At 38.9% G+C, this 27,560-nt stretch overlaps 1 protein-coding gene across 4 annotated transcripts in view; it reads left to right on the top strand.

Annotated features, from left to right (window-relative positions):
• The window catches only part of LOC110382228 (nephrin), a 273,247-nt gene that overhangs the window by 189,577 nt on the left and 56,110 nt on the right, over positions 1 to 27,560 (top strand). For all 4 annotated transcript variants that reach the window (XM_049852109.2, XM_049852108.2, XM_049852110.2 and 1 more), the window contains exons 5-7: positions 420 to 533; positions 6,805 to 7,008; positions 7,347 to 7,507. In XM_049852109.2, the coding sequence (XP_049708066.2) occupies positions 420 to 533; positions 6,805 to 7,008; positions 7,347 to 7,507 (479 nt within the window). The remainder of the gene's footprint in view (positions 1 to 419; positions 534 to 6,804; positions 7,009 to 7,346; positions 7,508 to 27,560) is intronic.

Raw genomic sequence — 27,560 nt, 5'->3', positions numbered from 1 at the left:
CTTAGTCTAAAAATAAAGCATAAAATTACAGAATTCACGTAAAAGGTGAACGCTACAAATGACTTGACACAAGTTTTTCGTTCGGAAGCTTAGATTGTTTATGTGTAGTTAAGTGTACGTCGTTTGTATGTAATCCGGAGTGAAGTGCGCGCGTGGTGCCTGCGCCGGCCGACGTGAACACACCCTCCTTAGAGAGGCTTAGCAGCGCGGGAACCGACCAGATTAGTTCCCAAGCGACTCACCCTGCCATTCTATCGATCAGCTGGCAGACACAAATCTTCTGGCCATTACCATTTATTTATCTTACGGGATGAAAATTATTAATTACATAAAAATCAAAAGGCACGTATCTATGTGTCTTATGTGGCATCTATGTGTTCTATGTATTCTTTAACTGATAGTGTATGTTTTGTGTGCAGTTCCTCCGGAGAAGCCGGTGGTGGTGGACCGATGGGGGCGCGTCATCAACACCACCACGCTCGGCCCCCACGAGGAGGGGGACGACGTGCTGCTCACCTGCAGGGTGCTCGGAGGTATGTCACCTTTATAATACATAGTAGGTTTATAAGTAGTTAACACCTAATGGATGCCTAGATGACTGAAATAAAACTTTTGAAGCTAACTCATAAAACTAAAATAAACTTCGAAATTACTCAACATAGGCTCAGTTATTGACCTATAACTTTAAAATTACTTCAATAGTTTTAAAGCAAACAAAGTAGCACTTAACAACAACAGTACGCATAAACATGATGTTGCGAACCATTAGGAATTCAAGTGAGTTCTCACAAATTAATCCAGTGAGAACAAAACTGTGTATCTTATACATCTAGGTTGTTTATTGTGTTAATTAATCCGCGCGGTGTAAGGCCCACCCGCGCCGGTGCCACTTTCAATCAGTTCCATCTCGCAAATTTACTCAGATCTAATAAATTATGATCCGCGCACAATGGATTAGGCTGATGAATTAATGTATCCGAGTCCTGGAGCCGTGTGATGAATTCCTAATAAATAGCTGCGAGGAACAGGTGGCAGGTTGCGGTGAGCGGCTCGCGGTCTACTGCTGCTGTTTACTTAATAGCCTGCATGAGATTCCAATCTCTTTGTTTTGTTGTGCTTCACTCATTATTTTAGAGTGATTTCGCATCTCATGGTTTGAAAAAGATTGACTTAATTTCATACTCAAACGCCATAGAGAGCAATGCTTAGCAACGATGTAATTACTTCACAACTACAAATGTGTGCGCTAAAGAATTTGTCTGTCTATTGACTGACACACAGCATAGCAACAGCTACTCGAACCGAGCACTTTTTCGCAATAATAATATAAAGTACTTATAACATAATATCATAACCGTTATTATACATGTAATGTGCGTATCGCTTACATTTTACATAATAGGTGGAGCACAATGCTTCACGTAAGTACGTTACGAGGCTACGTTACAGCAGTAGGCAGTTCGTACAATAACTGTATTGTGTGCGTAATGGCCATTACCCGGAATGACCGGAGCGCGGCTGGTGCTGTAAATATCGCGCGTTATGTGCTCGTAATGTGACGCTCTGTCTAACACCTGCACGTCACTGCTCACTCGGGACGCTTCGCCTTCACTACAAGATCTCATCACCATGTACCAACTTCCACTAACCATGTTCCAGATGAAGTTAAATTCTATTTTGTTTTGCGGTTTGATCGTACTTTATGGTACTTTAAAACTTTTATTACCATTTTGTTGAACAACAATATTCAGCATTAATACAACTAAAAGGAAAGCTCTCTTGTTATTTTAATACTGTTTTTCAATTTCCACGAGCTGAAAACTAAACCGCAGCACAATCTCCAGCGGCCACTTTACGTTTGAAATAAATTTCAGAGCAGACTTCAAATAATTCAGGATATAACATTTGTAGGCTACGATAATGTTCATCTGACGTTGAATAATACAGCAGTTGTGTTCTCTCTGCTCTGTACATCAACAATAATATGCTTCATGTTTTTATGACGTCACAGTTGAGGAGTACCCACGCATACGTAAGCAGCACTCGAGCTAACTTTCAAATTTTCATTGTGATCTTGTAACAGGAGTGAGGAGCGAGGTGCGGACGATGATAGTAAACCGGTCTCTTTACGATTGTCTTTAAGGCACTTTACACGTGAGAGGCTGTTACTGTCACCCTGGGAGACGTACTTTGAACGAAGCTCGCATGTAATAACGGTAGCTAACAGTTTTGTCACACTGTCATCATCATAATATCATATTAGAGCAGGAAAATAGTCTAGGTACATACCATAAAAAAATCTAAAAATAGTGACGCTACCTAGCGGCATTTTCCACTAATGCCAAAAAATCTAAAGTCTTTTTCTTATCTTGACTAACATCGATGTAGCGGCACAGTAGCGAGAGCAAAGTGTCGGCCGCTGTTTGCCCACCTCGTGCGAGCGTACATAGGAACGCTTTTATCGCTCGCTCGCCTCTCACTTAGATTTATAAAACTGTTCGCGATAAGTGACGAAAAACACGCCCTGTTTATACTTTAAAGTCCTCCGTCCAAGATATTCTTACATTTGACGTCGCTGCTGCATAGTTAGTGGTATACAACGGGCCACTTAAAGACTGGAGTCAATTCTCGAATTAAAACACGTTATCAACTAAATCACCCGCAATAATGAAATATATTTCACCGGAATAGTCGAGGTTTATGTTAATATCAATACGCGAATGTAAACTTCCATCATCCAAAGATTTGTAACGTATGGGAATCAAACTGTGACATAACCCAACCAACGTCACTCTCAATTCATTCAACTCTTTATTCTTATCTGTTTCTACGAATATCCGAATTCTACTAAAATAATATACTTTATTGTGAACTTTGGCATATACTTAACTGGGTCGTAATATACATAACGAGTTTACATAGACCATACATTCCTGGAAGGATCCATTACAAGTAACGCAATTTACGAATAGAACAGAAATATATGTTTACATAGATTCACATTGTAGGCACTGGTAGATAGTCACAGAAAGATTATATATTCAACCACCAATTACATTCAACAATGTTAATAAATGTTATTAATTATACACATATCATATGCAGTAATTTTATAAATTAAAAAATCCACAGCTATCATACCGCTACGTAATTAATTTAAATTAAGGCTATTTATTAGTAAAGTTAGAAATATTTTGACATAAATATTGATGTCTAAACAAATATTTAAAGTACGTTTTCAGACTGCAATATGTACTTGGTTTGTTTTTATGAAATTCATACAATTCTTATTCTGGGGTCAAGGCCAAAATCATAATGGGAGAGTTGATCACCAGAGTTTCATCTATTCTTATATAATAGGGGAACTTTAATCTACACATTCTACATTAATCTCGAGTAACATAATATGCTATATTTTATCCGGGTACGGGGACATGTTTCTCTAGGACGCGGTAAATCCGCGGGAAAACAGCTAGCAATACATTAACATCCTTACTAATATTATAAATCGGAAAGTGAGTTTGTTTGTTTGTTTGTTTGTTTGTTCCGCTTTCACGCCGTAACTACTGAACCGATTGCTTTGAAATTTTGCAGACGTAAAGTTAGAAGTCCGGATTAAATAATAGGGTACTTTTTATCCCGAAAAAAAATAGATATTCCCGAGGGAAAACAAAAATATTGTTTGCTTGATGGATGGATTGTAGATGGCGCTGTGTGTCGTTTAAAACAAGGTAATATATTGCAAACGAATATAAACATGTAAATTTAGAAGCTAAATGATACGATAATGAATCCCCGAAAATGAGGAATTCCCGAGGGATGACGTACTATTTGTTTTATCGTCTTAACTGTTTTTTTTTTTTACATCTACTTATCCTTGGTATAAAACTTATTACTAATTGGTATAAAACGTGTGTTTGTGTTTTTAAAACGTGGTAACGATGTGTTTTTAAAATACGTAAGAAGTGGAATGATAGCTTTTTAAAACGTGGTGACGTTGTTTTTTTTAAGATACGTAAGAAGTGCAATGATATCTCGCGCTTTAACCTGTAGTTCATTGTTCAATCGCGAGCTTCCCGATAGCTCGATAGATGGCGTTGTGCTTTTCTGTATCGCGGTGTTAAGGTTCGCCGCGAATTAGTCTTAAGGTGTTTTGAAATCAGTGGGGCCCAGTGGCGCCAGGGCCAGCCGGGGCTGCGGGTTGTTCGAAAGAGGTACCGCGGCGCTGGTATATAAAAGGCCTAGGACGGAACACGACGATTTTAGTTAGTAAGAGTCTGACACTCACTCACCTATGCTAATCCACAGCGGGAGGGGTGAACCGAATTCCACGCGGGCGAAGCCGCGGGCGGAAAGCTAGTCCCTAATAATCGGTGTAACTCAGTTTATTACCCTACGACACTACATACATATAACTACTCACGACAACTATGAACAGTCAGAATGTCAGAACATAACACAAGTACATAAATAAAAATAAAATAAATAAAACATAATTGCGTAGTCTCCACGTCATGCAAATGGTCCTGATATATTGAAAATCCATCGTGATAAACGCAGCTTAACTTCGAATGAGTAAAAAAACACATTTATGCTAAAATAATACATCATAAACGTTATCCTAACAACAATTCAGAAAAAAAATAGATACTTCCATAAAAAATCACGTCACCCTCGGCGATTAACATTTTCCCCTCTCCGTATACATAAGTCTGTGTAAATGCAGTGAGCGCCTTCGGGGTATATTTTTCTTCCCCTCTGCTCGACTGCAGACACTGAAACGCTTTTATCCGACAAAACACGATTCCGTGGATACAGTAGGTACTCGCATGAAGCCGTATCAATATATTGTAGCGCGGGTTATTGCGCCAATCACACGACGCCCATTCAGCTTTGTGCTGCCTCGCGCTGCCGTGTGCTGAGGAGCGCCGAGCCTGCAGCCGCACATTACCCACACCTGTACATGCGGCCTCATTGATTCTACCATTTGCAAATAGAATATCATTTAGAATTTCAGATTATCTTGCCCGCAACTGTACGCTGCACGGTTGACTGCGCCGACTGTCGTCAGTTAATTAATATAACGCTGCCTTATTTTCCAGTTATTCCAGACAATTTCTTAGCAATCAAAGAGGGTCTCATAAATAATTTTTGTTGCTTATTTAAGAAAATATGTTAATGATAATTTAAAAATCAGAAAGTTAAAATTGCAAAATCCCAATCAAAATGGATTTCAAAAGATTACTGTATACTGTCACAAAACGAAATTTGAACTGACGGGAGGCCACCGAATTTACATAATCGAGAAATTGATTGAAGCGTATTCCCTGAAAATACGGACGAGAGAAAAAATATATTCAATTCTTGTGAACGCAGATGCCTTTCTAATGACGGGGGCTCCGAGAGAGACTTTGTTTTCTGACGGCGCCGACGAGTTTTTATCGAAGAGCCTGTTGCTTCCGCGCCGAGTAATGTGCCGAGTTTACCAATACCTTCCGTCAACACGGCCTATTTGGACACTTACAGAGGGTGAATACTAATCGATGTTTATTGCACAACAACGCTAACAGCCTCGCTTGTTTGTATCCGCGTGTACTGAAAACATTTATATTAAACTCTAGACCGAGTGCTCAAAGATTGAAAGACAATATTGCGAGTAGCGACCGAGCGCCGCTTCGACTTCAACAAATTAATAAATCTTGACGGACGGCGGCGAGCGCACAGTTTGTACTGCAAACACCGAAATCCAATACAAAGAAGCGTCGACGTTGTTTATCAAAGGGAAAAACAAGCGAAACAATAAGCCGACCGGAAGCTCTCACCCTACGACTTTTGATTTAGAAAACGTACCGCCAGGGCTTCTGAACCGACGATAAATTAGGCCGAGGGCACAATAGCCCTCCTGACCCCGTTCCGCAATTATGAAGAGGTGAATTGATGAAAACTGAATCAATTTCTGCACATAACGAGGAGAGTAGTTTGTTAGTGTCGGTCACGGTCTGCCTCAGTCGATACGCGGGTGTGACTGCACCTGTATACCGAGCGCAGTGCTGCGTCGAGGCGAGAGCTGTTAATTTGCTTAGCCTCCTGTGTGCCGGAGCAGCTCGTCAAACCCGCGCGCCCGCACTAATGCGCGCTCGACGAGCTCAATGCTGGCAGCTCGCGAACACACACAAACCCTGTATCAAACGTGTATTTAGCACACAAATCCAGATTAAATCTATTGACATTTCGAATTAGATCTTCGTGCAGTACTCGAAACTTGAACTAATTCAATTTGGCCAAAGTGGATCCAAGGATAGTGGGAGCGCGGTGTCCGGGCCCGAACAAAAGCGCACACACTCGACAAATAAACAAGCAAACAAAGGACAAAGGACCGCTGCGCTGAAAGAGAATGCCTTCACTGAAATTTATTTACGTACCGGAGGACCAATGAAAGCATTGGAAATTGCGTTTGACGTACTGTAATCGTTATGCTTGCGTTTCGTAAAACGAGTGCCTCTAAGATGTTTCGCTTTATTTAAAGCACAAAGCCCTGTTTGCAGGATCGGATTGGAAGAAATGATTTGTAGTTCCAACCCTTTCTTTACCTTTTATTTGTTGCGGTATCTTAATGTACTTAGAACAGGAAAATCTTTTATCTTTTATAACTTTGTAAAAGGGTACTTTTCTAAGTAAAACAGATAATTGTGTAATGCGATGTTGTTTATTTTATTTGCTTTTATTAAATTAGCTTTCGTTGTCCCTGATCTTAAAAGAGTAGTTTCTTTTATATCTTAAATATCTTTATATATTCGTGGTCAGGCCGTCCGGAGCCGTCGGTGCGGTGGCTGGTGAACGGCGTGCTGGTGGACGAGGAGTACGAGCACAACACGGGCGACGTGATCGAGAACCGGCTGCTGTGGCCGGCCATCCGACGCGCCGACTACGCCGCGGTGTTCACCTGCCAGGCCACCAACTCGCATCTCGTGCCGCCCAAGGAGCTGTCACTAGTACTCGACATGTTCTGTAAGTAGTTTTTGGTCGGCGATGGAAATTACAATCTACTGTTTCCTATTTGAAGTCCTATGAAATTTGAAAATTTTCGAATTAAATTCTATTTTTTTCGTCAATGGCCTATCTTGTTAAGTATCCACCTTCTTATAATAAGAACTTACGGGCGTTGCTTACATGGTTTTTGTAAATTAAACATTTTCTCACGATACTTCCCTCACACTGTGGTATAGTAACCAGTCAATCCATCTCCCTTATACAAATAAACAGTAAGATTAACTCAAAAGACTTTAACGACAATAAGTTTTCTAACTTGAAGTATCACAGTAATAAATTGTCCTGTTTCCGTGCAGTGAGGCCTCTAACAGTGGAGATCAAGAAGCCGGCGGAGGTCGGGGAGGGCGGCGTGCTGACGGCGGAGCGCCGGTACGAGGTCGCGTGCGAGTCCGCCGGCTCCAGGCCGCCCGCCATCATCACCTGGTACAAGGGCAAGAGGCAGCTCAAGAGAATCACGGTATGTCGTAGCCTAAGTCTAATATATAATGTTTTGTAGGAATCTGTGAAGTCAGTAGGTAGGTCTATTGAACGTGTGTTCATTCAGTAAGTTATGGCAACAAGTTGTCATGCAATTATTCCAAAAGATTTATTTTAATCCAATTTCCGATATTGGTACAAGTATCAGCCACAATAGCTCTACGGAATTAGATGCGGACTAGCCACAAACCCATAATAGATAGATACGGAATTGGCCCCAATTAAAAATGTGGCCATAGTAAGCTGAACTGTTTTGTTTCCAAAAGTGATGCAGGATACACACGTTACTAGTTTCCGCCAGTGGATTTGCCTGCATTCCGAGAGAACTTCACGCACCCAGATAAAAAACTTTTCTCAATAAATAGACTACCTGTCACTTTCAGTCTTAGGCTTTTTCTAGACACACGGCAGTGTGTCCGCCAAGTTCGAGCAAAAAAAGCGACACACCGGCCGTGGGTTATATTACACGAACCATTTCGGGCCAAATTCGACCCCCCTGTAACTCAAAATCTATTTTATTTACGCATATCAAATTTCTAGTATCTGTTGAGACCCCCTCACTTATCTAAAATACAAAATTTCATTAATATACCTATTGTAGGTCTTGAGATATTGACGTCAGAAAATCGCTATTTTTACTATACACTCACTGACTTATTCACTGATTCACTGATTCACTGACTCACTCATCAAAAACCTAGACCACTTCCAATGGTCGTATTGACTTGAAATTTGGCATGGAGGTAGGTCTTTATGTCAAGTTAAAGGAAAAAATCTGAAAATGGCCAAGTGTGAGTCGGTTTCAAAATAATGAAGGTGTAAAATACCCAGTGTAAATTTATACCCCTAAGGAACTAAAACGAACTAAATTTATCTATATTTATATAATATATCTTCGAATGGTCGTACCGATCTGAAATTCGTTACAAAGGTTTGTATTTAGTCAAAGTAAAAATCTGAAAACTGCCAAGTGTGAGTCACTTTCGAAAATAACGAATGTGTAACTTTGATCCACGAACATAATATATGATAACATGTCATGTCAGTCAGTTGGTAAATCTAGTCCATTTAGTTAATCTAGTTCATTTCTTTGTAAGAAGCATAGTGCATATTTAAAAATCTGAAAGATAGTATAAATGAGACATTTACTTAACTAACTTAATCATAAGAAAAAAATAAAATAAACAGCCTTACAAAAATAAATGAAATCCCACCCAAAACAAAAATGTGAAAGACTGCCAAGTTCGATAATATGGGAATGCTTCACCTATAAAAGAAGTGAGATCTGAATAAGTACCAAGTTCCATACACATACCTCAGTTAAAAATAGTTACTTTTTAATGATGATTACTTGGCAAGTTTTAATAGAAAATTAAATACTTGATTCATTGCGTTTAGTAGGTTTATAACAAGGTGTATGAAAACTTGCCAAGTAACATCATTAAAAAGTAACTATTTTTAACTGAGGTATGTGTATGGAACTTGGTACTTATTCAGATCTCACTTCTTTTATAGGTGAAGCATTCCCATATTATCGAACTTGGCAGTCTTTCACATTTTTGTTTTGGGTTAAATATTACTATAAGATGGTTTGTAATTAAGTTTATAACGGTAAATAGGAGTATGTAAGTAATTAGTGTGGAGGCCAGTGGTCCCGTACACTAACCACGGCTATCGTATTCTCCAGATAGCGGAGCTCATTCCGCGCGGATCACTGCGCACTAATTGCTAGCTGTAACTCCCGGCGCCGCCCGCATTATCGGATTACTGCAGGCTTACACACACAGACGCAGCTTGTGCCATAATGACTGTTGTGTCAATCTAATTATATTGGGAATACTAACATGTTTTTGTTTGTTGATCATAGGATTAGTTTAGGGCGATTCAGAAAATTTTATGTGTTTCCAATCGTATTTTTTTTTCAAATAGTAAATACCGTAACGATTTTATAATATGTCTAGTATAGAACTTCACGTAATAAGAATACCAAGTTTGTATAGGTCGTTGTTATCTCTCATTTCACGCGCTAAAAACTCTAAGCGCTTTTAACTTCCAAACCATTACATTACTTGACTCATGCGTAACATGAAAGATATCGAATTTTACGCAAAAATCTTTGAAGAAATTGCTTAGAATAAAAAGAAACTTTCCTTACTGAAAACAGAGCATCGTTAGTAGATACCTGCGAGTTCTCACAGCATCGTAACGCCGGCCACTTGGATCTAAATAAATCACTTTTTCATACAAGTAAGTTGGCTTGAAGTAGGTCAGCGGCTGTTAATTGGCGCCGATGCCGCTAATCCAGCGCCGGCCGGATTTATGGGGCCAGCACTAATAGACCAGCTAAACACCGGACAAGTTTCCAACTCGCGAGGTGAAAGAATCGCCCAACTTCGATAGTTTGATCCGGAATTCCTCGAGATATTCCGCGGAATTAATTTTCTTAAAAATTTCGTAGTTCACTGGTATTTTAATTAGACATGCTCGGCATTTTGCTCCAGTATTTTCATTTTGATTTTAGTTATTTGTGCCTAGCTAATTTAATTTTGATAAGGAAATTAAGTTTCTTAGACTACGATTTATTTAATAAAAAGTACCGTACGTACACAAACAATTTGAGATTTAATTATCAAACAAGGTCTACTTCTCAAAAACAGAAACAAAGTTTTAGGTAGTCGTATACGACTATAGGCAAAGTTTTAAACCGTTGTCCCACTAAGAGGCAATCAAAGTTGTGAGCAGTTCCCAATACATGATCAGGAGGTAATGAACGCCCTGCAGCGCTCAGCAGTCCGACGCGACGTGCGCTGCAGCGAACAGCGCTGTCAGCGCCACGTGGCCACCGAAACTTTGCCGAGTATCGGTACACGCCGCCTGAGACATGACACCGACTGGGACTATCCCAACTGTTCCACATTATACACTTAACTGTGTATTATACATATTTAATGATTAATCTTTATTACAGGCCAGTAGTCTTGCTGCCACGTTCTTCTTTGAATAAAAGTTTGATACAAAGGCTTTTGCTGTGCATACCCAATATATGTATATAACTTTATTTAAAAACTAGAAGACAGCTAAAATACTTAGGTTTTGTTAATCGTTAGCAGTTCGCAAAGTAATTTACATAAACTTTTCAGATTTTTTATTTGTTGAATTTGGTTTTATCTGGTTTGTCCTGAAAATGCATAAGGACGTCCCATAATTTGTAAAAACTTAGAATTAGCGGCATGATAGGCTGGCAACAGTGTGGGCTTGGAGTGGCTCCAAGTGGGGCCAGTTGTGCGCGTTCATCACGGAGCCGGTAATGACCGCCGTGAGCGCGCCTCGTAAAGACGGCGCCGGACCGGCCCCGCACCGGCCCGGACCAGTCGTTACTCATGGACATGTAAGCCGCTTGACGCCACATGCGCCATTGATTCCGGCTTCATCACCCGGATCATATCGGCACTCTATTTATCACTAGTGAAGTTGATTCGTTAGCACGCGCCGGCATACACGATGCTCTGTAAGCTTTTACTTGTATGAATCATTCAATATATCCACGTCTTTCAGTTTGTCAAAACCACAAATATAAGAAGCTTAATGATTCTACTACGGAAGAGAGGAAAGTTGGTCTAGATAATGTAGATGGTGTGTTTCGGCTTACGGCTACTAAACTCATTTAGGGAACTCATCTTAGTTTAGCTGATAAATAAAGTTAGAAGTGAAGCTTAAATATTAGGTTTTATAGCAACAGGCTGCAATAAAACTTTATTAATGAGTTCAGTCCATAGTTTGATCACGATACAAATACCTACAACACTTATTTTGACTCTCATTATTTGTTGATAATTGTGTACCTGATGAAAGGTAGCCTATGAGGGTTATGCCCGATTCGTCATTTTAGTGATTTGGCATCCATAAAAAACGTGTCCCAGTTGGTCATTCAATAAAATATTTTATTTTGCTTAGTCCCAATTGGTCATCCGTACTTTATTTTGTAAAAAGTACTGTCAACAAGATAAGCTTTACAATATTGTAATATGTTTTTTTTTAATTTATTTTGGTTATGTTTTTTCCGAATATGGCAAGACGTTATTAATAAAATCGCGATTTCAACGGCGTCACACACCGCACGGCCAAAACCAAAATACCAGGATCGCATAAATCAGATGAGTAATATACCAATCAACGAGTGTCCATGGAACAACCCACCGTGTACTAGGACCGCATAACTTACAGGAGTATAGCAGTCAAGAGTGTCAGGATTTTACGTTTTTTTCCTAATTGTAGATAAACATACCAATTTACACCATCATTCATCATTTTTATGTATACAATCTCTTTGCTAGTTATGGGCCCCTGGTACTTTTGTTGTGTCACATTTTCGGGTTTATAAAATGCCCATGTTGCCTTCACCTGTGTTTTAATGTAAATCTTCTCTACTATATAAAAATAAGTCCGGTTCTCCTCCCTGACGCTATAACTCCAGAACGCACGAACCGATTTCCACGGTTTTGCATTCGTTGGAAAGGTCTCGGGCTCCGTGAGGTTTATAGTAAAGAAAATTCAGGAATAATCAGGAATAATTCAACAGAAAAGTGGGTAAATCGTTTTTCACATACAGCGCCATCTCTGATACATAGCATGTACTACAAACCAATATCCAACACTTCAAGTAGATGGCGCCGAGTGTTTGACAGCTACTCATTGTCTCTGCTCAGTTAATTTCATTCAAGCTCAGTGTAAATTATGTGGATCGTGCATTTGAGGTTAAATTCAACACTCTGTCCATTGTCCAAAATGCCTAGAAAATCAAAAAAATCAAAATCAAAAGTCATTTATTCAAAGTAGGCTGAAAATCAGCACTTTTTGAACGTCAAATCTACAAAAGACAGCCCCCAAAACGCCCGCCCTTCACCACTTCCTATGTGTTTTTGCTGGGAAGAAGAAGTGGTGGAACAAACTCCCCAGCAACACAATTCTGTCTGTATGGTTTGAAGAACCGTATACAAAAAAATAAATAAAAATGTCACTCAAAATTATACACATAAATTTGTGTAAAAAAAAGCAAGTAAACATGTAATCATGTTAGCTAGTACACACCTTACCCATACCTATTGCTCAAGCAGCTACAAAAAAATATATATATATAATGTGTAAAAAAAACAAAAAAAAAGAGAGAACATAAGGCCTCCATTCAGTGAAAATAGGTATAGTTTTTGGGCGTACCTACCGACATGTGAAACACGATGTGTTTTTATATATTATATAAAAAAAAAAAAAATTAAACAAATTTACAACATAAACAATGAAAACGGTGAACTAGGACTACTGTTCAAATCAAAAGTCATACACATTATATTACGGGTCAAGAAATATGTAGTCAGCAAGACGACCTGGTACCACAAGCAGCACCCGTTCACGAGCATAACGCGAGGATCAGCCATCGCCCCCCTCGCACATTTTTGAGGGAGGGAGGCAACCCGACCACCGACGCTACCGCAAGCAATACCGTCTAAGGGAGCATGACGACTTGCAACCACATAACAAGAAAACAGTTAATACTAATAGATTCACAGTCGCTAGTAAACCATTTACAAAATTGCGAAACAACCCATCGTGAAAACAGTACGATGGTGGTAATCTGTCAGAATACATACAAAAATGGAAAATGTCACAGTAGACAACGACGTGCGAGCATCGGCCGCCGCAAAAGACATGCAAGCCAGCAACAAGTGTATTCAAGGAACTTAAGCGAAGAAAGACAAAATATAATAAGAGAAAATGACCGATTGAGACATCGCGTGAGCACACGAAGATCATTGGCATCATACAATCGCTTGGCATTCCAATATGATCCCACTGCAAACTACAGTGATGATGAAAATTTAGATATTGGACGAATGACGACTATATGCCGATATTGCAATGCGTTAAAGTTCAAAAGAGAAACGGCTGGATTGTGCTGCGCAAGTGGAAAAGTCAAACTGGATCCATTACTTACACCACCACAGCCACTGAAAACATTGTTCGATGGAAGTGATCCCGATTCCAGCCATTTTCTTCAACACATCCTTGAATACAATAACTGCTTTCGCATGACTTCCTTTGGAGCTAATATCATTCGAGAAGGCGGCTTCATGCCGACTTGCAAGGTAAAAGATACAACACACATAACCAATCACTCACACCAACACAATGAATTGCAACACATAACAACTGCATATACACCACACACTACACCATCAAACGATTTACAACGTATTCTTCAACAAAGGATGATGGGTAAAATTGGCCGGTATATCCAATGAAAACCATTCGCATATCAAATGATAGCTTATACCCTAAGCTTCATTTTTTGTTATGGGCAAAACCTTGTAAACCACCGGAGAACGAAGATATAACACCTGATAGCATAGGACAGCCCATGGACTTGAACCACTTCAGTGCATATGGGAGGGATGTTTAAGCGCATTATTATTGTCAATAATTGTTAGAACGAGTCACAGAAGGTGTCTGTGCCCATATTTTCCAAGTTTATTGAAAAAAAAAAGATTATTTAGCAGGTAGTATTTACTACGTATGGTGTACGTATTCCGCCGTTCTGGTGAGTCTAACCAGCATAACCAATGAAAACCATTTGCATATCAAATGATAGCTTATACCCTAAGCTTCATTTTTTGTTATGGGCAAAACCTTGTAAACCACCGGAGAACGAAGATATGACACTTGATAGCATAGGACGGCCTATGGACTTGAACCACTTCATTTTGTATGGGAGCAATGTTTAAATGCATTATATTATTGTCTATATTAGTCAGGACATATCACACAAGGTGTCTATGCCCATATTTTCCAAGCTTATAAAAAAAGATTATTAGCAGGAAGTATTTACAACGCAGTGTACGTATTCCGCAATTCCGGTGAGTCTAACCGGTAAAGCCAATAAAAACCATTCGCATATCAAATGATAGCTTATACCCTAAGCTTCATTTTTTGTTATGGGCAAAACCTTGTAAACCACCGGAGAATGAAGATATAACACCTGATAGCATAGGACAGCCCATGGACTTGAACCACTTCATTGCATATGGGAGGGATGTTTAAGTGCATTATTATTGTCAATAATTGTCAGAACGAGTCACAGAAGGTGTCTATGCCCATATTTTCCAAGTTTATTGAAAAAAAAAAAGATTATTTAGCATCTAGTATTTACAACGTATGGTGTATGTATTCCGCCGTTCTGGTGAGTCTAACCGGTATATCCAATAAAAACCATTTGCAGATCAAATGATAGCTTATGTCATAAGCTTCATTTTTTATTATGGGCAAAATATTGTAAACCACCGGAGAACGAAGATATGACACTTGATAGCATAGGACAGCCCATGGACTTGAACCACTTCATTTTGTTTGGGAGGGCTGTTACGTGCATTATATTATTGTCAATATCAGTCAGGACGTGTCGCAGAAGGTGTATGTGTCCAATTTAAAAAAAAAAAGAACAGTTAGTATTCACAACGCAAGGTGTAAGTAACTATTCCACTGTTCCAGTGAGTTTAACCGGCATAGCCAATAATATTCATTTGCACATCAAATGACAGCTAATACCCTAAACTTCAATTTTTGTTATGGGTGGAACATTGTTAACCACTGGGGAAAAAAAATATCAGTCCTGTAAGCCTACGACTGCCTATGGAATTAAACTACTTTGGCACGTATGGTATATAAGGAAAACATATCTTCTTATTATAAATAACGTAGCTTTTCCACCACTGAAAGATTTTTCAAATCAGTTCAGTCAAGTCCGTAGCCCATTGAATGCAAATACTTGTCGTGAGTACTTGCATAGATATCATCTAATGGCCAGGATAATACATCTTGGTTTGAAATATAATCCTGTGGAATTGGAGGTGTGATGGCATCAGTCTATCATCACCAATGACTGTCGACTGTCCTGGCTAACAAGCCTGATGTATGATGATAATCCATATGATGAGAACTCTGTGAAAGCTGACAAACAACTTAAATAACTTTATTCTACTAATTAAAACCCTCATGTATCCTTGCGGACTTGACCACCCGTTTGGTTACTATTTGTGCATCACTACATAGTATAAGACAATGTCGCTTTTTCATTCCTTATATCCCTATGACCCTTTGAAAGCTTAACTATTTCAAAATACGCAACGGATTTTGATGCGGTTTTCTAATATATTATTATATTCAAAGATAGAGTGATTGAAGAGGAAGGTTTGTATGTGTAATAACATCCGTTAAATAGTGAGGTTATACTGTTTTCCCGTGCGAAGCTGGGGTGGGTCGCTACTTTTCTAATAATTCGACAACCCAGGGCCGACTATCCTGGTGCCGCAGAACGAGGAAATGCTATCTCCAATAATGAAAATAATATACGGTGGTAGAAGTAAAAGTTTTTATGTTTTGTTTTGCTATTAAAACAATTATGCCTAGTTAAGACCGATTTTAATTGATAAATCTACCCTAGGCTTATTTAAATAAGTGATAAGTTGACGAAAATACATCATACAATGAATTTTTCTACTATGGATTTTATTTTAACAAAAAAAAAATGGTGCAAAAAGTATAACTCTTTTGTGCCCGACTGTACTTATTTCCGGTCGATTCTTGACATGAACTGTTTTATTTCAGTAACTGTAGGGTATAAGCAATAATCTAAATCACATTAGAACTTTATTGGTTATCAGGCCAGGGTTCATACAAAATTGCCCATCATCCTTTTAATGATTATTTGCAATTACAGATACAAGGACAAATGAAAAAATGTGGTTTACCAAAGAGCACTACAATGAAACGGATAATTTGCGGACACGTATAACGCTTCGATTCAGTATTTACTTTGGATTTGTAGCGATATCAAAGAGTAACTTTCATTTACTTAGGGAAGTTCAACTAAATAACACTTCATTTTAGTAGGTAATCGAAATGTATTTATTACTGTTGTGAAATGAAATAAATATTTTCCTTTTCAAATATATAATAAATTTTTTTTTTTCTTTATCTTTTAATCACCAAACGAAATGTTACATAAAACGAATCTGGTGGCGAAACGGAGTTCGCCGGGTCTGCTAGTTTTATTATATTTATATGAGAGCTATACCTTTACCTACATCGAAGTTTTTCATATAAAATTTCTTCTAACACTTTTATTTCTGACGGTACTCTGATACGTGAAATTTTATGCGGGTGACGAATCGGAACTCAAAATTTAAATATTAAATTATTTATTTTGCTCGAATGACCAATTGGGATTTGGTGTATAGAAAAAATAGTTGGTGACCAATCGGTACTAATGACAAATTGGGAATAACTCGCCTATGAGTATAAACAGTACCTACACTTCAGGCTTAAAACTAGAATCAGCTTCAATATTTTAGGAAACAATGCCGAAGCTGTCTGTGAAATAAAGATATTTGTGCATCTCGAGCCGAACTTCACAAATAGTCCCTGCGGCTCACAGAACGAGCTATGGCGATGTTAGAAGATATTCGTCATACCTGGCGCACGTGCCACTCGACTCTATTCAAATAGGATCGAATAAAAGTTTTATCGTATCGATTATCGATTTAGTCGCAATCGCGTGCTTCCGCACAGGCGTGCTGGAACCGCGCCAGCCTTCTTCGATGCTGCGTTATAATAATCGAATGCTGTATTCATGATTATTACCCTCACTTTAATTATTATTGCGCACCGTTTTGTGCTATTCTGCTCAATTTAATGGAATGAATTTAGTGATATTTGCTGGGTTATTTATACCTTCTACAGCACCTAATTTAATGCAATATTTTAAAAGTTTGTAATAGTAGGTTGTGTATAAACAAACACAATAATTATGAGTTTCCAACAGAAGTAGCACAACGTTACGGTTGATAACAATGAGCACAAAGTCCGGCGCGCCGCGGCACTACGCGCGCACACCGCGCCACAATGAACCAAAAAGTTACAACCTTTATTCAAATGAGGCAAGTGCGGTGTTTTAGTTCTCAACAATAACACATTTACACACATAACTAATCACAAATTATCATACATGAGCAGTTACGTGAACCGCGCCGCTGTTCAGCGAAATAACACTTCACGTCACCAGCTTACATGAGCTCTAGAGGAATTGCAAACTTATTTTCAAGGAAGCGATTTTGAGGTATCTCTTATCAATATAAATAAATTGATATTATGTCTTCCATGCAAATCTGTAATCGTAATGGAAAAGGAATTGACTGTTTTCTTCGGCTATCACTAACACCTATCAGTTCTATAGAAAGTATTAAGAAGCCGATTAACATAGAAGTTGCGAGTCGTCAGCAGCTGCCTGCCCCCCACACCCCGCACCCCGCGCCGCCGCCGCGCGCTGCGATATTGCGCTCGTTAAACCTCGGCCGCGACCCGCGCTGCATCCAAATGTTACTGCACTAACGCCGAAGATACCTAACTAGAACACTATTCTAGAAGAAATCACTTGAAAGACAGACATAATATACCTGCTAAGTTATTATCCCAACTAAACCACTAAATACAAATAGGCTGCAAAACAAACATGCTCCTTTAAATAGAATTTGGAAAAATCCGTTGTTCTTAAGAGATCACCGACTACTCGAGTAAGTGTTTTCAAAAACATTACACGAGCATTGTTACCTTCACTTAAAATTATTTTATTCTAAAAGTAAAGGAAAAACCTGTAAACATGGATACATTCAGACACGAGGAAAGTAAGATAATATACCGAATACTTGAAAGCCTTTGGATCACAGATAATACGAGAGTTCGGGAGTACATGGTCGTGTGATCCCTTCCGGCTTCCTTCTTGTTGTCGACAAACCAACAAACTATTTTTAGGAACAATCTCTGATGACAACACAGAACTACTGATTTTTTGCTGACAGATGATAAGTCGCTGATATCGTACAAACGCCTTAATCAGTGTTAATTGAACTATGGTTCCAATTTTAGATTTAATTATTATATTCCAGACGCCGAGATAAACAGACCGAGTAGTTTAAATATTTCTATGTCTATGTTTAATTATACGCTTTCAAAAATCATTCACAGATTTGATCAAATGGTTTGTGTGTAAACATCTCGCTTACTCCTGGATCACTTAAAATTAGCGCCTGAACGTAAGCTGATAGTTTTTCCCCTTACCCGGAGGCACGCGGGGTACAGGACGCGCGGGGAGAGGGGAGGGGTTGGCTTCGAGCCAGCGCTCAGATAATTATCCCCTATTAATCTCGCAGCCAAATCGTTGGGAACGACAATAAAAAACGAGTGATAGCGTTCACGGAGATCGCTCTCTATTGCCACTAAATAAACACTAATGTCTTATACCTACCTACAACCTCTATTCAAATGTTTTTTTTTTTATATTTCTATTTTCTTTATGATCGCATTTCACATTTGAACTCTGTTTATTCATTATTAACTACTTTTATGACACTAAAATACAAACTTAAGAAGTTTAAAAATAAGTGTTCATTTCTAATAGTTTTATGTTTAGTGCTCTTCTTTAATCAGTGCTTAAACTGTATCAAAACTACGTGGGTTGAGTATATAGCCCTTGCCTGTATGATACTTTAATAGAATTATCGTCTCTACAGAATATGTTTATTTTCATAAGGTTCTCAGGTTCTTCATAATAAATTATTGCTTAAATGAGCCGTTTAAGTATAATCTGATCGTAAACATATGATTATTCGTTTATCTACCTGGAACGTGGAAGGTGATAGACAATATACACACACACTTATACCTGTATGTTTTCTTTACATTTAGATATTTATAGCTAAAACTGTACGTTGTAATAAATAACAAAACACACTCTCGTACAGACACGACATTGTGAGCGTTAATTTGGACTAAATAGAACAGGAATAGCTCTATTTACTTCAGGCTCTTTATAGATTTTTACAAATACTTTTCAGTTTTTCTGTACGTATTAATTAGTATGTATTTGTAGTAATGAAACAAGCGTGGGTTACTGCGAGCTGCACATTACTCACGCAGACAATTTAGATAAGGCGCCGCCAATATTTGCGGAGCCCACACGCTACCGCCCGCGGAGGACCAAACGCGTCCAGATCATATGCCATTATGAAACATTTTTAAAAATAAACATTTAATAATCTTTCTTTTTGGTATTTATACGTCGCAAAGATTCACTTTCAGTTCATCTTTGTCACGAGTCATGATCCATCAATAAAGATAAAAAAAATTGACAGCGTTTTTGGCCATTCTGTTCTCTTCCATCCGCCAAACATGTAGGTAGGTCTTGAGAATAACTAAATATTTTCAAGTTAACACAATCGAATTCGATTATCTGAACATAACGTAGAAGGCGAAGTGGAACGATGCGTAGCGAACCGAAACTGTGAAAAATGACACAAACAGAGAGTGCGTGACCAAGTGATATGATGCTGCGCCGATAGTTCGCTGGACCCCATGTCGCCACAGATTTATTGACCACACACGCTCTCCTTGCACCCTCATATATTACACCCTGTAACAACTTCCAGCGAAACTGCTCGCAGCAGCCGCGCGGTGCGACACACGTGCCGACTGATCACAGCGCGACAATCAAACGCAATCACTAATTGACTAATTAGTACTAGTGTGCTCTGTTTAATTTATAATCACTCGGCAGCTAATAGCGATATCTATTAATTAGTAAATAATATGTTGAATTAGCGCGATGTCTGCTCGCGTTACACCTCAGTGGACAGTCGCGCTCAAATACGTTTAAATTGTTATAACAATATGTCGCTGATATGATTGCAATTGTTCATTAAGTGGAAAATGAGACTTAATAGTTTAGAAGCATTAATAATTTACCTGATTCTCGTATCTCGTGCGAAAAAACATAAGAATTCTTTATAAATAAGCCATAAAAAGTGTGGATTGCTCAGTTCAAGTTCAGGGTCGAAGGCTGTACATGTACTCAGGCGCCTCGCGGGGAACTCAACTCGTTGGCGCGAAATGACTGCCGAAATTGCTTTCTTAAATGCAAATGAAAGTAAACAGGAAAATAGACGAATAAATAATTTAGTCAGGAGGCGCAACACCTCGCGCCGCCGCCCGCCCCGAGATGTAGCGGGTAGCGGTAGCTTCACTGACTATGTACATAGTTAGGTTTCATATAACAAAAGAAAAAAAAAACTCATTTCTATATTTTAGAAATTAAATTGGGATATTAATACTATGTAAATGATGTTATTTTTGATAACAACTGCATATTATCTTAAACACAATTTCATATTTTATTCCTCAACTTTACACTTTTAAGGAATAACTTTACAGTTAATAGCTATCACAAAAAAAGCAGTCCCTAGTCAAAATAAATCCGCTACGCTACTCGCTACGGCGTAGCACCGGCCTACGCCACACGTAGCACCGTAGGCACGCTCTCGCTCAAATTCGACACCAGAGCCGTTTCGGGAATTATGCAGAAGCTACGAAATGTTTCATGAGGCTCCAAGAAAAAGTTCCGGCCAACGTGCTATCTTATTCAGAGCGTTCAATGTTTTATTTTCATCGGCCGAACAAAATACGTGCCCACGACTAGGAGGCGAGTTGCATTTCCTTAGTCATTAATAAGAAGTGGCGAGATTAACTTGGCTTAACTTGACTAATTGGGGAAAATAAATTGCCTTATTTATTTTTCAAAGAAGGTTAGTAGTCAAGAAACACTTAATCAGCCAACCAAAACATTACCTACTTCCGAATAATTTCGAGTTATTTGAGGAGGATGCCAATCTGTCACGCGAGTCAACAGTCTGCCTTTACACTTTTCAATTATCCCTCCGGAACAACAAAAATGCGACAACGTTTTAATCTCCATTTTCCTCGAGCCATTTGGTGACGCCCGCGGCGAAACGAGATCTGTCACATACAATGGCGGCGCGCGGTGCTCCCTCTCCCCCCCCCCGCGCCTGGCGAGCAGATCTGTCACAAGATTACTCGCCGGACGATACATTGAATCCCGCCGTCCGCTCCTTTTGATAACCCGTTCATAAGCCCGCGCGGTAAGCCCCGGTATTAGCGGATCACAACATGTATTAATAAAGATCCCGGTGATTGGAAGCTGTTTATTCTGACTGCTTGACCGGCTGACCGGCACTTTGTGGATCAAAAAAGGTATTAGCGAGTTAATGGATAACGGGGTTGATTCAACAGCTCGGTAACACCAATTACTTACACACAGTGAAAACTGATTTCTTGATAATATCATACAAAAGCAATCTTATTCCAAAATTGTTCAATTGTGTGACTTTATATAAAATACTGAATATCAAACAAATGCCTTCCTGGAATAAAAATAATAAACAATTTCGTTATTATTTTCACCGAAATCTGATACAAAAATAGCTTTAAATTCTCTGATATAAAAATAAATGATTCAACGAGATATTTTTTTTCGCCCGCGTATTTCTGTAACGACTGTAGCAATGAAGATACGCATACTGTACAAGTATATAATTATATGTTCAGATATTTTGAGGATGGGCTTTAGTTTGTGTGTCCACAAAAAAAACAGACTATGAACCAATGCCTTATTTACTGACAAGCAACTTAAGTGACCATTAAATCTGTCAATAATTAAAGGAAGACTTTCTGGAGTAATCTCCTCAAGACTCCCCATTAGGATGGCATGCGAGTCACGTGTGGGTATCGATTATATCGGCAGCAGGCTGGCGGCGCGCCAGACTCGCTCGCCGCGCGGCGTCGCCTGCTCACATCACCATCACCTGCACATACTTACAGCGTATTTGGGAAACAAGGGATGTATGTACTGGGTTAAGATAATGCTGTAGATCAGACTTAAAGATAATTAAAACACTTTGTAAGCTCAATATCAGAATGACCCCAAAGAAATGCATCAATGATTAATGTACCACCAACAAAAGTTCCTTCCTTAATTATCACAAAAAAAATGTTTTTAATGCGTTTAATGTTAACTACAAGAATAAAGCAAATTATTGTAACTTAACAGGAGTTAATCAATTAATATAAAAATTAGACTACGTTCACAACTTTTATACGTACGTACTGTTGTCACCATTAGGTCATATTACGGTACAGTTATACTTATGTATAATGTTCGATATGTTCGACAAGTACAGGCAAGTATTCCATCTCAATTCCGCGTAGTGAGAGCAACTCCGCAAGTTGTCCGCCCGGCCCACATGTTATTCAATTAATAATACTCTTCACTACATATAAACTTGTGTGTAGGTATAGATGTATGTACATGTTGAAGGAATCTGATAATCTTTCGAGATTGAATATTGTCTTCTCATTCCTATTATAAGATGTACCTAAGTTACCAGTTATCGGTAACAGAAGTTAAGTTGTAATTAAATTCTACTATCAAGACACCGGCTTCAAATAGGTATGTAATAGGAGTAATCATCTAATTCAAGGTAAAAATATTTTTGTGTTCAAATTATCGAAAACAACACCATAGCAGCAATAACAAGCCATTCACGCAATTAATAAATATACAACGAAAATCACTTTGCAAAACTTCTCTTCATCATCGTAGAGGGCTACATCAGTCCCAACAAACGATAAGTCGAAGTACTCAGAGCTGACACGCCGGGAACTGAACTAGCAACCTGTTTTAGATTTCCTATGTAAAAACACGTGATATTTTTGCAATAAACACTCCAATTGAAAGCTATTTCTGTCCTAAAAAATTCGCTGTTGACATGCACCTTTTAGACGTCGGTTTATGCGGTTACGACACCGGCTGAGAGCGGAATGAAGTTTCGATAACGTAGTGCTGCTACTTTGCAACCTTTTTATTTTGTACCTACGTAAGTGATCAATACAAGAGATATCTTTGCATGATATTGGTATCATGGTAAAAGAAGAGACATGTCACATATCTACCAGGTTGCTAAACTCCGTTGTGTTGGTACTAGTATCATCATGTTTGCTATCGGCATCAATTACACAATGGGTGTTGACGTGCGGAGCTGCGGACACAGCCGCGTCACAGTCACGCCACGCCGACAAGTGTCCAACTTTTGTGACAGCTGTCGATTTCCCCCGGGCCGGCCGACCCGACGTATTAACATACACACTACCGCATAATGGACCCGTGTCTTATACATAACATTTTATCTACCTAAACTATACATAGATGGTTGCTGTTCAAGGCTGTTCTTTGTGTTGTTCCACTGAAATAACTACCGAAAACGATTGCATTGTGATAAGAATACAATTTTTGATTTACCATTGATCGCAATCTATGTATTGACAAAATTATTATCAGTTACCTAATTGTTGTGTACATTGCTAAGATACACATTACAGAAGTTATAATTACGGTAAGTTACACAAGTAAACACGGCCGTCCCTCGTCGTCCACCGAGACAAAACATTATTGATGTGACGTCACAACTAAGTGTCGTCGAGTGTCGTGAAGCGTGTCGGGAGACCGCATCAATCTCGCGACACTCCATCGATAACGGGAGAGGAAACGTCTCGCAGACATATGACGTGTCGATGGTAACATGGGACCATGGGTAAAAACACCACACGTCCGTCTGTGTACCACTACCCTTACATGGGTATTGTTTGCCGGCAATTCCATATGACTGTCATAGTTTCGGAGAATATCGCCCGCTCAAACAATACAAACATTTTGATATACATTGAATGGTATGTCAACAACTAAGCGTCGTCGCAAAATAAAATATTTGTATTGATGCACATAAGCACATATCTGAAGACGCATATATCAAATGAATCGATCTCTATGAGTCGTACCAGGAAAGCTTCTAAGAAAAACTAATTTAATCAGCGACAACTCACAGCATGTGGGTGTACTAATACGTCTTGAGCCTTTCGAAGAAAATCCGAAGCAATTTCAAATGAACATGCTGTATGTCATGTTGGATGTGAATCATTTGAATTATCGTGCCTTGTTTATTGGGGTTTTATCTTCTAACCTTGTTCATGTAACAAGTTACAAATCATTCTTTACTTTTTATGTCTCTGTTTTTCATAAATATATATTTTATTTACAAAGTACGAAGATTTATGTTAGGGATTCTCTTAAAAACGCATGTTACTATAAAACAATACAAGAACTTGACAAGATTCAAGTTTGTCTGCATTACAACAAGACTGAAAGCAAACGAACAAAATCAGAGTACTAGGCTGTCAGAGCTCCTCGGAAGTGTTAATTAGCAACATAAACATCGCGGTAATCTGTGGTGGCGAGGAGGCGGAGACGTGAGCTGTGACGTCACGCGCAGCTTGTCATTAGGCCTTGCATACCAAGCAGGCTAAATACTGGGATTGGCGCAACTCACCGCACCAAGCCTAGCGTGCTCTGTATAAAGCACCAGGTTACCAGGTGTTCCCGCTACTGGTGCCTTACAGAATCTACGATTAGAAGGGAAACGGCTTGAATTAATTTAGTATGAGAACTATACACCTATTGTGCGAACTAAATAATTATAGCATGTCTATGAGTAAATGAATCATTAACGTATATAGTAGGTTCGAACAGCTACGCAGTAGGCATTCCAGAACAAACATTCAGAAACACGTCATGGAAAATGATGTGTAAAATACAAGCTATTTATTAATAGGTTTACTGTCAACGAAAATCGCAGCACGTATTTAATTAAACGAAATAAAGAAATGAACAACATATTTATTGTGCTGAACAAAATTAAACAAACTGCGCTGCAGTCAACAAGCAATCGAATCGTTGATATTTTCCAATCGAATGTTCCAAGTTCTCCCTCGGCGAATTCTGTTTGCCACCAATACTACGAATATAAACAAAACTTAATACAATATACGTTTTGGTCGTGGAAAACAATCCACTTCCTCGTGGAGTTTAAGAAACATCACAACACTAGCGCAGTTATAGTCCACACTGTCGCGAAAAATAACTCCTGAATGTGAGCTCATGTGAAGTTTGCTTTTCAATTTCCCAATTTCGATTAAGCTATTTCGCGATAATAATTTTGGAAGGCTAGTGAATGCATAGGTGCTTGTTTGAAATGGTTTTTCATAAGTTTTATAAAATTGTACCCACGAATAAGTGCAGATGATACCGTGAGACCAGCTTATATAATAATATTCACAGTTCTTTCCCCATAGATCGCCAATATATATGTATGTTCGTCCTTCACAGAGAGCAGATAGAGACCGGTACACGTGTCGACGTCGGCGAGTCTTTGTGCCGGCTGTACATAGTGTACATATTTACTCCGCTGTTTGTCTTCAGCTGATACTCGATACGTAAATAAGATTTAATGAACATTATGTTCATCTGATATCATTTCAGACATAATTAATTTCGTAATATTGTCAACTGTCTGTTGCTGTTCAAACAGACAGGAAGCCTTTTTGTGCGGAATAATATGTCTTATTGACATGCGTAATAAAGTAATAGGTACTGTGAGACACGCCTTCACTTCACTGAAGTCAATACTCGAGCTTGTTGTGATGTAAATGTTACTTTGTTTGTTAGTTACCCAGCGATGTACTCGTAATCTACAAAGAGAACAAAAGTCAACGTAAACATGAAGTCCAAGTCAAATTTACAACCAAAAAATATTTAGCTGGGTACTCACTTAGAAGTGTAACACGTAACGTATCAGATACGGTATCAACCTGCAAGTGAGTACGGCTCGTCCACGGTCCTCACGAGCACACTGCGAGCCGCCTTTGTGTTCGCAGTGTGCGCGCCACTCGGCGGGTCACTGCGAGCTTACAGCGCTCCACGCGCGAGCGGCTCGCAGCGGGCTCGTGCCTACGTACTCACTTGTTATCTGAGACGTTACGTGCTACACTGCTAAGTGAGTACCCAGCTTTTGAAAACAGTGCACATAATAATTAACATTAGGCTAATTCAGTTGACGTTATAAAAGGCGGTAAATCAATTATTTTCCAATCACAAGAACCTCAGAGTCATTAATTATTTGTACAGGCATCATAATTGTAGGCCCGGATTAGATCGCGCCGCCCGGACAGCCGGCTCGGAATCACTCGCTCTGGGCTCGGTGAAACAATCGCCGTCTATTTTTATGAAACAAGCGTCGCCGTGCCGGCCGTCCGGTGCCGGTCGCTGGCGCCGGCAGCGCGCCGAGGAGCTCGGTGCTTCCTTTCTTTCTTATGATTGAATTCATTATTGGTTTAAGAGGCAAAGGATTGTTACACGAGAAAAACGTTTGAAAAACTGAGAGCGGATTTGAAATCAGTTAAAAGTCTATGAAAGATAAATGAGAGAAATGTAATTTTTTGTTCCGTTTGGCGTACCAACTGGAACAATAGACGCTGATAATATTCTCTTGAGATGCGCCGCTGGAAGTTTCTTCCTGTTTAATGACTGTGGAAGGAATACATTAATAAGAACCCGAAATCATTTATTCAACTTTTGTAAATATTGTGCAGAACATTAAACTATGTTCTTGTAAAAAAAAATTATACTTATTTCTTAGTACTGAAAAACATGTCACAAACGTGAGATAGTACCACAAAAGAACTAACCAACTTCAAAGACATTGATGAAATAAGAAACTTAGACCTAAATTATCTAGTACATCTCTCTGCAAACAAGATAAGGCTATTTGAGATCAAGGCGTTCTTGCGTGGCCATGAAACACGCGGCCCTTTTCTAATCCATTAGCGTGTGGCGCCGCGGTCTGCGTGGCCCGACCCCGGTGTTTAATCACTTAATGAGCGCGGCCGCAGCTAGGCTCACTATCGACTGCCTATATCATCATTATTTTAAGTGCTCTCTCTTCCTTTATTTTGTTTGCATATCGTATTATGTTAAAATATTTATGTATTGGGTATATTTGGATATTTGCGGCTAATAATAGATTAAAAACTGAACTTATGTAACTTGCTTATAAAACTAACCTTACAAAAATAGCTACCAGATACAATGAATAGCTCGACATACATTGTGCATGAAAGTACTAAGCCAAAAAAAATTAGATATTCGTGAAATAAATACAAAATATAGTGACTTGCAGAGCATTTAAGTG

The sequence above is a fragment of the Helicoverpa armigera genome, chromosome 6 (assembly GCF_030705265.1).
Source record: "Helicoverpa armigera isolate CAAS_96S chromosome 6, ASM3070526v1, whole genome shotgun sequence".
Lineage (NCBI taxonomy): Eukaryota > Metazoa > Arthropoda > Insecta > Lepidoptera > Noctuidae > Helicoverpa > Helicoverpa armigera.
Note: the sequence above shows the minus strand (reverse complement) of the source record. Positions and strands in the feature narration are given on the sequence as shown.